The 12,306-nt window shown below is 35.7% G+C and overlaps 2 protein-coding genes across 9 annotated transcripts in view; one reads left to right on the forward strand and one right to left on the reverse strand.

The window, feature by feature from the left end:
- DNAI7 (dynein axonemal intermediate chain 7) overlaps positions 1-12,305 on the forward strand; it is a 100,473-nt gene extending 88,168 nt beyond the window's left edge. For 4 of the 5 annotated variants that reach the window (XM_031000872.3, XM_055358027.2, XM_031000874.3 and 1 more), the window contains one exon: positions 430-836. In XM_031000872.3, coding sequence (XP_030856732.2) covers positions 430-705 — 276 coding nt within the window. In that variant the 3' untranslated portion in view covers positions 706-836. Of the gene's footprint in view, positions 1-429; positions 837-12,098 lie in introns of those variants that run through there. The other variant, XM_055358025.2, reaches the window with a different exon arrangement.
- IRAG2 (inositol 1,4,5-triphosphate receptor associated 2) overlaps positions 884-12,306 on the reverse strand; it is a 111,687-nt gene continuing 100,264 nt past the window's right edge. For 3 of the 4 annotated variants that reach the window (XM_055358029.2, XM_063694107.1, XM_063694108.1), the window contains 7 exons: positions 8,367-8,514; positions 7,451-7,494; positions 5,783-5,845; positions 5,624-5,673; positions 5,221-5,322; positions 2,209-2,316; positions 895-1,437 (listed from right to left, as the gene is read on the reverse strand). In XM_055358029.2, coding sequence (XP_055214004.1) covers positions 1,194-1,437; positions 2,209-2,316; positions 5,221-5,322; positions 5,624-5,673; positions 5,783-5,845; positions 7,451-7,494; positions 8,367-8,514 — 759 coding nt within the window. In that variant the 3' untranslated portion in view covers positions 895-1,193. Of the gene's footprint in view, positions 1,438-2,208; positions 2,317-5,220; positions 5,323-5,623; positions 5,674-5,782; positions 5,846-7,450; positions 7,495-8,366; positions 8,515-12,306 lie in introns of all 4 variants that reach the window. The other variant, XM_055358031.2, reaches the window with a different exon arrangement.

The following is a 12,306-nucleotide window of genomic DNA, read 5'->3' on the forward strand; positions in this document are numbered from 1 at the left end:
AAACAAGCCACTGTATTTATTTCTCTTGTTTATTGTGTGTTTCCCCCACTCAAATATAAGCCCCTTGAGGGCAGGGCTTTGTTGTTGCAGTTGTTATTTATATATGTTGTATGTCTATATTTCTTCTGTGTTTTCTTTCTCTGTTATATCCCCAGCACTTAGAACAGTACCTCACACATGATAGGCACTCAATAAATATTTGTTGCATGAATTAATACATGTGGATAAGCTCCATAATCACCAAAATATAAACAGTGTGATGGTTTTTCAAAACCCAGTAATGGAACACATAGACTGTTTCTTTTAACCTTTGCAATTTTGGGGGATAAATTGAGCCCTTCAAATAATAATCTGCTACCAAAATACTGAATAGAAGAGGAATTATTAACAACTTGCTTGAATTTCCTTTTTTTTTTTTTTTTTTTTTAGGTGAGGGAACACCTTACTGAAGAATGTACTGAGAATCCTAATTGGGCCCTTTTAATGTTTAGTGGTGACAGAGCACAAAGACTGAAGATCAAGGAAGAGAGTGAGGCATTTTCTGAAGCGCTTAAAGAAGAAACTGAGTTTCATTCTACTTTATATCACATGGTGAAGGATTTTGCTTCTGAGGAAGCAATGGAGAAAGTCAGGAATTCCAACTGTCAGTTTGTCAACTCTGTGTGCCACATGCTGCTCTCTACCAGATTGCTCAGCTACTCCTAACCTCCACTTACAAACTGTATTGTAAGTAAGTATGAAGAACCAAGCATGGTGAAAGACAGGTATTTCTGCAACACAATGTAATGAGTGAATGAATACATTTCAAATCAACTATTAAAATTTTCTAATCAGCATTTTCTACTCAAGTTTTATTTTAAAAACAGTATTTTTTTTCCTTTGAATACTTGGCCTGTTAAGAATTTCAGCTTTCACTCTATGAAGATTTAAATGATTCTTTATTTCAATAAACTTTAACAAACAATATATAATATTTCTTCCTTAAAAAGCTCATTCAAAGATCATAGGCAGACTTCTTCCCCATTGTATTTTAGTTGGGGAGATAAAGGCAAAAAGAGGAAATGTAAGCTATCTTACAGTCATTCTGAGAACCTCTGTTTCATGCTATACTTTCCCAGCTAAAAGTTACTAATTTATGAAGTTCAGATACTGAAACTTAAAAATCAAGATCCATGTATTAGGATGTCCTGCTGTCACACTGGTGGTGGCCCATTGTGTCGGAGTCTGGTAAATGGCCACAAGATATGTTCTAGAGACGTCCATGAGTCCTCTTGCTGTGTGGGAGCGGCATCCACAGACTTCTGGAATAATTGGCCTGTGAGGAAGCTCATCAAAGCTGCAAACAGTACAGTGAATGCAATAGAGAGCCAGAGGGCCTTATTAGCCTTTCTGATGGAGGACTTGAGATTTGTTGCCCAGGAAGCTATTGTGTCATAACTATAAGGAAAACACAAACAGAATTTGGTAATCGGTAATTTGTCATTAAAAACATTCCTTTTGCTAACACCACCAATCAGGTGATCTGCCCTCCATACCCCCAAAACTGCCTTTTAATCTACATATTATGATTTATCATTTTGGTTTTGGAAACAATCTGCCTCCCACCCTTTGTACCTATTAGGATTAAAGAAATGATGTGCTACGATGAGAATCTGAAAATTACGTGATGTAGGCAGTATCTTCTAATAAGTACATACAAGTATCTCATTCTTTCAGTAAGGTAAGGCAACATATTCCTACAGTGGAAACAGAAATGTTATTTGCTGGGTAGAGTGGATGTCTGTGTATGTACTTATGTGTGTGTACAGTAGTCCCCCTTTATTCTTGTGGGATATGCTCCAAGACCTCCAGTGGATGCCTGAAGCTGAAAATAGTACTAAACCCAGTATATACTGTTTTTTTCCTATGGATACATGCCTATAACAAAATTGAATTTATAAATTAGGCACAGTAAAAGATGAACAATAACTAACATAAAATAGAATAATTTATAACATATATTACAGTAAAAGTTATGTGAATGTAGTCTGTCTCTCAAAATAGATAACATAGGTTCAAGGATAACCTGACATACAAAGTTTGTTATTCATCTTAAATACAACAATTTGGCATGTCTTTTAGTAATTAGATTAGGATTAATACTGTCAGCCCTGCCTCACCCTTTCCCATTCCACCAAAATGGTAGAATTTATCAAGTAGATAACTTACACCGAAGAGACATCCCACTTTGATGGATTATTTTTCTTTTCAGAAAGACTTGGCTTCCTTGTCCTTTCTACTGTTTCTTCTCCAGGTGGCTCTGAGTCATCTTTAGTTCTGTAAATAAATGTTGTTTTTAATATTTGAAACTAAGGATAATATGCTATAATTATTCATAAAATATTGCTAAATCTTACTGTAACTCAAGAGGCTCACAAATATTTGTTCTGTTTTAGGGAAAGTCGATAAATATCTAACTCTAAAAATCAAATCACCAGATTTATAATTTAAACCTTTTATAGAAATTTAATTAAAAAATAAGTTCTTCTATTTAGAAAAATAATAAATGTGTAGAAAGTTAGTTAGAATATTAGCCAAGTATATACAATAGAATATTAGCCAAGTATATACAAAAAGGGAAAATTTAAAAAACTTTCAGAAGTTAGTCTCATCATTAACCAATGTTATTACTATGAATTCTTTCTCTGCATATATATATATATATATATGCATTTCTTTAATCCTAATAGTTACAAAGGGTGGGAGGCAGATTGTTTCCAAAACTATATATATATATGTGTGTGTGTGTGTGCATGTTTAACCATACTTTATTAAACACTTTAATCTCAGCACTTTGGGAAGCCAAGAAAGGGGATTCCTCCCAAGGATCTCAGGACTCCAGGGATTGCTTGAGCCCTGCAGTTGGAGGCTGTAGTGAGCTATGGTTGCACTACTGTACTCCAGCCTAGGCAACAGAGTCAGACTCTGTCTCTTAAAAAAAAAAATATATACACATATTTATAGATTATATACACATATTTATAATTATGCATATATTATGTATTTATATAATACATATTTAATACACATTTTTATATATGTACACATTTAATATATATTTTTATATGTGTGCATATATATATATACATGTATATATAATATATATATATTTTTAAGAGACAGAGTCTGACTCTGTTGCCTAGGCTGGAGTGCAGTATATATAAATATCTACTATATATACCCATATTTATATATAATATATACACACATATCTACATATAATATATGCATATTAATATATACTTATACAAAGTTTATAATATATACACACATATTTCATAATATATATATATTTATATATAAAAATATGTATGTATATGTTGTATATATATTTTGTATATGGATGTGTACATATATCTGTGTGCGTGTGTGTATGTGTACATATAAAACAAATGTGGGCACCATATTTCTTCCTTTTAAATTTTATTTAACATTAGTAAAAATCTTTTCTCATTATTATTGATTTTATCCCTTTCTCTGTATGATTTCCAATCAGTGCTAACTTGGAGTAACATCAGAGTTTTTCTCTGAAAATCTTAATAATTTAAAAAGTGTTTTTGAAAATATTCTCAATATGAAACTGGTTAAAATAAATTAGTATTCAGTGAACTGAGAAATAGCAATTGATTGACTGCATTTTAAATTAAATCATATTATTTAAAGAGGTGTTCCTCCACCTAAGCAAAACGTAATTGTTCCTAGTTGCTGATGAGTTCCTAGTTGGATTTGAATTTTGAAATCTCAAGCTCATAATACCCTCAGAATTGCCAAAGGGAAATGTGTCTCAAAGACTTTTTTTTCATTCAAACATCTATGGGAAATAAATATGATAGACTTTAGTTTTTAAAGAAAACAAGACCCAAAAGCCAGAATAAATTGCATTGCATTTCTATAAGATTCTCAAGGTTTCAGTCTTGTTTACAAAGACTTCTCAGTAGAAATCATACCGTACTAACAAAAAGCAAAAACTAGATAATCTTTTGAAGGAGACTCTTGAACTGATTTTTTTTTTTTTCCAACCAGCTCAAATTCATTATGTTAACTCTAAATCTGAAAAGAGTTTGTAACACATGCAGTAGGCTCCCAGGACTTAAAAAAAAAAAGAAAAACCAAAACAGATTATTTGAGGATTGCACCATGTCGTGCTCATCTTTATATTCCTTAGAATTGAGCAGAGTGTCCATCCCATGGTGGGCACTCACGAAAATGTATAAAATAAACATAAAATCATCTCCTTAAGATCCTTCACTTTAACAGATATGAAAACTGAAGGCCGGGTGCGGTGGCTCAAGCCTGTAATCCCAGCACTTTGGGAGGCCGTGGCGGGCGGATCACGAGGTCAGGAGATCGAGACCATCCTGGCTAACATGGTGAAACCCCCATCTCTACTAAAAATATAAAAAATTAGCCGGGCGTGGTGGCGGGCGCCTGTAGTCCCAGCTACTCAGGAGGTTGAGGCAGGAGAATGGCATGAACCCAGGAGGTGGAGGCTGCAGTGAGCTAAGATCGTGCCACTGCACTCCAGCCTGGGTGACAGAGCAAGACTCCGTCTCAAAAAAAAAAAACAAAAAACTGAGACCAAGTAAGGTTAGGCACTTTTTCTAATGTCACCCAAGGACTCAGAGGTAGCATTTCTGCATATCCCTCCTTCTCGCCCTCTACCTTTCACTGTAGAAGTATATTTGTTTAGTTTACTAGATACAGAGATAGCAATTCAGAATTTCATGTTTCCTCTACTCTTCACTTACATAAATGGAAGATAGATAGATGTACATACATGTTACATATGTGCCTATATGTTATATAATACGTACGTTATATAGCTCATGTTTTTAAAAATATATAAATAGATGGACATTTTACTTCTGTGGCTCTTTATTGACCTTTCCCCATTGTAGACAGACACCTGGACAGGAAAAAAATTATCTTCACAAATATGGCAAATTCCAGGGTCTTTTCTAACTTAAGACCTCAAACTTTGCCATTCTGAGAGCTATGAGAGTGAATGTGTTAATATTCACAAATAACATTTATATTGTGCTTTACAGTTTATAAAAGTGTTTTACAATGAATTATCTTTTTAATTATACAGCATTATTTCATCTCCATGGAATAAAAGTGATTCCCATTGTTTATGCCCCAGTTCATGTCAGGTTAATAAACACACTGAGCTTCACCTACTTTAGTTCACATTTTTCTTCTTCAGCATCTGCCCAGGAATAGGTGCTAATAAATCGAGGTAATGAGGGACGGTGTTCACTCTGCTTTGACCCCAAAATACGCCTAAATAAAGATGATTATAGCCACTTGTCAAATCAAATACATCTGTAGCCATTATCAATTTATTTCCTACTGCTTAAGTAAATACAAAATTATATGTCCTAATTATTTTTTCTTGGCACATTCACAGATCTCCTACTTTATGATAAAAAACTTCATAATTAGATACCAATTTATATAATTATTCTGTTTACACTTTGTACAAATCAAACATTACTATATCACTTAATTCGAGCACTCATTTAGGTTAGCCCAAGTATAAAATAGTAAGGTTCCCAAAGAGGAACCATAAAATTACACTTACCAACTGCTTGACCTCCTACTGAATCGATCATTATTTTCCATCCCAGCCACCTTTAGTAGAAGTTCAAATGTTAAAAGAAATGATAAAATATACGTTTATATTTTCTGTCATATGAAAATGAATTTACCTTTGACTAAGAACACTTAGGAATTGTCTTACCATTCCTGCATTTCCAATATTTCTGGGTAAAGAGGCAATAGTCACTCTTCGTAGAGAAGATGGCTACCAGAAGGAGGAAAATGTACATTTAGAAAACTCTCAATAATTTATCATTATATGCAACACCAATAAATATCCTTGTACATGCATATCCGTGCAGTTGACCAAAGCTGAGTTAAACAGACATATCTTAAAGGATCCTCTTGTGGCCAAATTGTCTTCCAGAAATATTTTACCAATTTATATTCCACCTAACTCAATGTTGGATTATTATAATTTATGCCAATCTAACAAATATAAAATTTCTTGTTTAGGTTTGTAATTATTTGTCTTCTAGAAACATTGAACATTTCTTTTTATGTTAAATAATCATGTATTTATCTTCTCTGAGAACCACCTGTTTATGTTTACCACCTTTGTCTATATTAATTTTGTTTATATTGAATTTTGTCTAAATTGAATTTTCATATTTCTGGCAGAAATTTTTTATTGTTAATCCAGCCAAATCTATTCTTCTCTTTTGCTGCCATTGCTTCTATGCTTAGAAAGATTTCTCCCAACTCAGGAGGAGATAAATATGCACCTACATGTATAGCTTTTTTGTTCATGGTTTCATTTTTTTCCATTTAACACATTTAAGGATTGTCATGATGTTTTAATGAATGAAAGTGTTTCTTGAGATTTGTACAGAAAAGCATTATATAGTATTATGTGGCTCTTAAGGTTTAAATAAGTACATCAGGGTAAATTTTTAAAATATGTAATAAATAAACTAATTTAAGGGGGTTCCATGTGAATCATTTTCTTAAACCATCATCCCTAATTTAATTTCATAGGTTACTTGAGCATCAAGAATATGAAACTGTGGCCCAAGAAACTTGGTTTCTAATCATGCTCCTACCAATACATGATCATAACTGATCACTTAACTTCTGTGTTTCTCCTCCCTCATCTGAAAAAGAGGGATTTGTATGGAATGATTTTAAAGTCACTTATTCAAAAATTCTGTATATCTATGAAATCCTGATTTTTACACTGTGGCAAAACCTGCCAGTTGACCTTCAGTATCACATTCTTCCTTCTTAGTTAGTAATAAGCCTCCTGATTTTTAGCTAAGCATACAGCCTCCCAAATACACACTGTATTTTCCAGTCTCATTCGTAACAAAGAATGGAAAGAGAAATGTTATTTTGGACTTCTAGGGGGTGTCTTTACAGGGAGAGGGAACACTTGTCATTGCTTCTTTTTTTTTCTTGGAATGAGATGATGTAATGATGAGGGCTTGGTGCCTGGATCTAAAGTAGCCATCTTAGACCCTGAGGCAGAAGCCAAGGGCTGAGGGTAGTGAGGCAGCACGAAAGGAGGAGGCTGATCCCTCAGGATCTTGTGAAGCTGCTGTGCCATTGTCGGGTTACCCACTTCCAACTTCAGTTTTACACAACAGAGGGAAACCATTGTTGTACTGACTTTCTTCATGCTGCCAGGCACACTTAATTGATACAAAAATATAGCAGAGAGTATAAAAGCATACTTAGATAAACAAATACATCTATATGAATTAAAATCACTATTTTGTTATTTACATATAAAGGCCTGAAACTTCAAATAACATTTTAAAACCGTCTTATAAGTATTTGCTAGACATTTGTTAAGTGAATTAGTAATTACCTTGGAGTTTAGAGAAGCTGAACGTTTTTTAATTTGGCAGTCATCTGAAAGGAAAAACACATTGACACATTTTAGCTATTACACATGCCATTTATGTTAAAGCAATGTCTTAATTCTTTAAAGGTAAAGCAAAATTCAGAAAATATTAAGACTTTAGAGACTACCGAGCAATATAAATATCTGTTTATCATTCATTTCATGCTTCATAACAATTACCATCTTAACCAATGGAATACAGTCGTCTGTGTCACTGTGATGTCCATAATGCCTAGCTAGCACAGGGTAGGCACTACATGTGTGTCTGCTGGAGAAAGGAATCCAAAAGTACAGTTCAGAAGAGTATCAAATATGGTTACTGTTCTAGAACAGGGAACAGATTCTTGAAATAAGAATTCTGCTCAGAAAAGTTCATATTGTTTATTTTAAATAAAACTATTGTAAGATTTATAGAAACGATATGTTACTCCCTGTGGCCTCATATGTTTCTCTATTTTCCAGTTCATCAATCAGCTTACTGTGCCAGGGTCATTCCTTCCGTGAGGAATCAAAACCGTTGCTGATGGCAGCGCCCATTTAAATGATTTCTCCTTACTTTTTATGTGTGGAGAAATTCTAATGTATCCTAAGTAGGGGAACACTAAGGTCAACTTCATGAGTTGGATTAAATATATTCTGTCATCTCAGTAATCTAAATTGAGTTAATAAATTTTTGGTGTCATTACTAAAGAATCCTTCATGTGTCCCAACCTGTTTTCTGACACCTCACTTTTAGCTATATAAATAACAGGAATGAATTATTTTTCAAATATAAAGTTAACCTAAGAGTTTTATTATACTAAAGTAACAATAAGACTTAGCAAAAAAGAGGAGAATGTAGAAAAACACAACTAATACTATTCTCATAAACTTTTATTACCGTCATCTTCAAGAGGATTGAAAGACCTTTCATTCTGCAGAAGAACCTGTTTCAGTTCTTCTAATTCAGCATGCTCTTTGGCATACATCCTCTTCAAGTTTTCTACGTGCTGAATCATCACTTCAACTGCTTTACTAACCCGGCTTTCCTAGCAAGAGAAAAAACGAGCACATTTACATTGAAAATACTACTCTCAATTAAAAGATGGTGATTAAACACATTTACCTTCACTCCATTCCTAAATCCCACTAAAGTGGCAATGAATGGTTTTTTTAAAAAAAGACATGCATCTACAGGGGCAAACAGAAGAGAATATGACAACAAGACTTTGAAAGCTGGATAGAAGGACTAGTGGCAAATGACTAAGACCTGGAAAAGCTGAACCCTAAAAAAGGCAGTAAGAAAAGCCTAGAAGCAACCTACACTGCACTTCAGTAAGGTTGATGGTGGGTATGTGAACAGAAGAAATGGTTGAAAGTCTGTGTAAAAAAAAAAAAAAAGATTAGGTCCAGAGACTCCTTCCTTACTCTGGCCAGCAGAGCAATTTTTCCTCCACTATTTTGGTGAAAGACTATATACAGTGGGCTATCTAGAGAGAGTTAACTTGAGGTTCTGTGGATTGGGAAAGAACAGATAGTTGATGATGGATCTATCATGCTGAAAACAACAGATTTAAGCAACAACTTATATGCATATTGAATATTGAGATCCAGCCTTATTCCTCCTTCCAGCCTCCAAACACTGGCAGCCAGAGTTACACCCTCAAGGCAGGCAGTTGGAAAGTTTTTCTCTAGGGATTCTAATATTCTAAGATAAAAGTCCTATAACTAATGATATTAGGAGTACCCCAGTGAAACATCTGGAATGTTCATAGTCCTATGAATATTTGTGTACAAGTATCTGAGTGCCTGTTTTCAATTCTTCTGGGTATACATCTAGGAATGAAATTGCTGAGTCATATGGTAATTCTATGTTTAACTTTTAAGGATCCACCAAACTGTTTTCCACGGTGGCTGGACCATTTCACATCTCCCAGCAACATACAGTGTTTGCAATCTCCCCACATCCTCACCAACACTATTCCTTCTTTGCTTCCTCCCTCCCTCCTTCCTTCCTTTCCAACTTCCTTACTTCCTTTCTTCTTTCACCATAGCCACCCTCGTGGGTGTGAAGTGGTATCTCATTGTGGTTTTGATTTGTATTTCCCTAATACATTTAAGGATGTTAAATATCTTTTTACCTGCTTATTGACCATTTGTGTATCTTCTTTGAAGAAATGTCTATTGAAGTCTTTTGCCCATTTTTTTTTTTTTCAGATGGAGTCTCGCTCTTGTTGCCCAGGCTGGAGTGCAATGGCACGATCTCGGCTCATTGCAACCTCTGCCTCCCGGGTTCAAGTGAGTCTCCTGCCTCAGTCTCCCGAGTAGCTGGGATTATAGGCACATGCCACCACACCTGGCTAATTTTTGTATTTTTAGTAGAGACGGGGTTTTACCACGTTGGCCAGGCTGGTCTCAAACTCCTGACCTCATGATCCACCCATCTTGGCCTCCCAAGGTGCTAGGATTACAGGCATGAGTCATCGCGCCCGGCCACACATCCTTTCAAACCACAGTAAGACATTGGGTTTTACCCCAAGTAAATTGAGGAGCTTTAGGATGCTGAACCAAAAAGTAACACAATCTAATTTTAAAAGGATTACTCTGGCTCCTTTATTAAGAACAGACTATGTTGGGAGGAGGGATTGGAATTGGATGGAAGCAGGGAGACTATATAGGAACCTATTGCATTAATCTGGACAAAATAGAATGGAGGCTTAGATCAAGATGGTAACAGTAGAAAGGGAAATAAATGGTTGAATTCTGAATATATTCTGACAATTCAGCCAATAGGATTTTCTGTAGGATTTAATGTGAAATGAGAGAGAAAGGTGTTGAGAATTACCTCAGCTCCCTCTGCCCCTATTTTGGCCTGAGCAACTAAAAGGACAGAGCTGCCCTTGAGTGAAGTAAGGAGCTTATGCATGGGGTAGGTTTGGCGGGGGGACCATGAACAGTCAGTTTTGAATGTTAGGTTTGAGTTTATCAAACATCCAAGTGGAATTGTTGAGTCAGCAGTAGCATACTCTGGTCTGGAGCTCAGGGGAGTGGGTTAGGCTAAACATATGAATTTGAGAGTCCTCAGGTGGCTGCAAGGGATCACAGGGGGATTGCGTGCACATGGAGATCAGATGTGCACGAGTGGAGTCCTGGGGCTCTTCAATATTCAGAGGTCCAGGAGAAGGGGTAGAACTGCAGGAAGCCTGGAAGGAGCAGCCCATGATGTAGAGAAAAGCCAGAGGACATGGTGCCTGGAAGCTAAGTGAGGAAAGCATTTCCAGGAAGAGGAAGACATCAGCCATGCCAGATGAGGACTGAGAAACTGAATTTGGTAATGTGGAGGTCACTAGTGACCTTGGAAAAATTTGCTTTGTGGAAGCAAAAGGCTGATACAGAGTGGGTTTGAGAGAACGTGGGAGGAGGGAGACTGAACACAGTGAGTACCATTCTGTCGAGGTTTGCTGTAAATGGGAGCAGAGAAACAGGGTGGTGTCCAGAAAAGAAAGGATAAAAAGTTACTTTGTTTGTGTTTGTTTTGTGTTATTATTCCCATCTAGAAAACAACATATTATTTGTGTGCTGATAGAAATGGCTCAGTAGAGTGGAGAAAATGTAAATGGAGAAAAGTCAGGAGAATTTGGTCCCATGACTCTGAGTAAATTAGTGGGGAAGGCTCCCATCTACATCTACAGCGGGGAAGGCTGGCCTTGGATAGGGTTAGAGACAACGCATCTTTAGGAACAAGAGCAGGGGAGTGTGTAAGGATTCACACGCCGGGAGGCTTTGTGGCAGTTTCCTTTGATTGTCCCAGTTTCCTCAGTGAGGTTGGAAGCAGTCATTAACTGTGTTTGAGAGAGAATATGGGGAAAGACATGACAGTGGTTTGAGGAGAAAGGAAAGGGTGGGAAATTGATATTTAAAAGAGAAGGAGGGTGATTGAGGGGAAGCCCCAAGGACCCGCTTGAGGTTTGTGATAATGAATTCAAAGAGAAACAGGTCAGCATGGGAATGTGACATTTTCCAGCTATGCAGGCATGAGAGGTGGAGAAGCGGATTTACTTGTAGATTCGCCAAATGAGTAAGACAAAGCAAGAAAGGGGTAAGTGATGAGGGGACATGCAAGGTAGTGAAAACTATGTTTAACTGTGGAGTATAAGCTTCGCCAGGAAAGCAGGGTGGCCAACAGTAGCTTGAGGGACAGTGAAAAGGTGTGATGGGCCAGAGATTGATAAAAGAACTAAATATTTATCTTCATAGTTGAAGAGCAACAGATAATACCTAAAACTGAAAATAAATCACTAAATGGCAGCATGAGCATGTTATTGAAAAATGTGAATGCAAATACAAAACAAATAAGACAAAAGAGTTGAAAGTTGTTTCTCTGGATCACGGGAAATTAGTAAGGCTTATAGAGCTGATTGACCTTTTAAAAAACTATGTGCATTAAAACTTTAGTAAAAATGAAACAAAGAATAACAGTATTCTCTAATGAGGGGTTAAAAAGGAACTAAGGTGTGAAAATGTATAACAAATGATCAAACTAAAATTACTACCACAATTAAATTTCTCCTTAAGAAAATATATTTTAACAAGTCTGCTTAAGTATAGATTTAAAAAATTCATATCTCCCCAGGTTTGCCCACAAAGAAATTTTGGAATTCTACTTCTCTAAGGACAAATACACACAGATGCATATACAAGGATATTTACTGGAGCATTGTTTATAACAGAAAAATACCAAAAACATCCTGAAATGATTGAATACAAGGAATTGGTTAAATAATTTATATCTACTCAACCAGTAGAATACCATAAAATGGTGACATGTGAGTATATAATTA

This window comes from Gorilla gorilla, chromosome 10 (assembly GCF_029281585.2).
Source record: "Gorilla gorilla gorilla isolate KB3781 chromosome 10, NHGRI_mGorGor1-v2.1_pri, whole genome shotgun sequence".
NCBI lineage: Eukaryota > Metazoa > Chordata > Mammalia > Primates > Hominidae > Gorilla > Gorilla gorilla.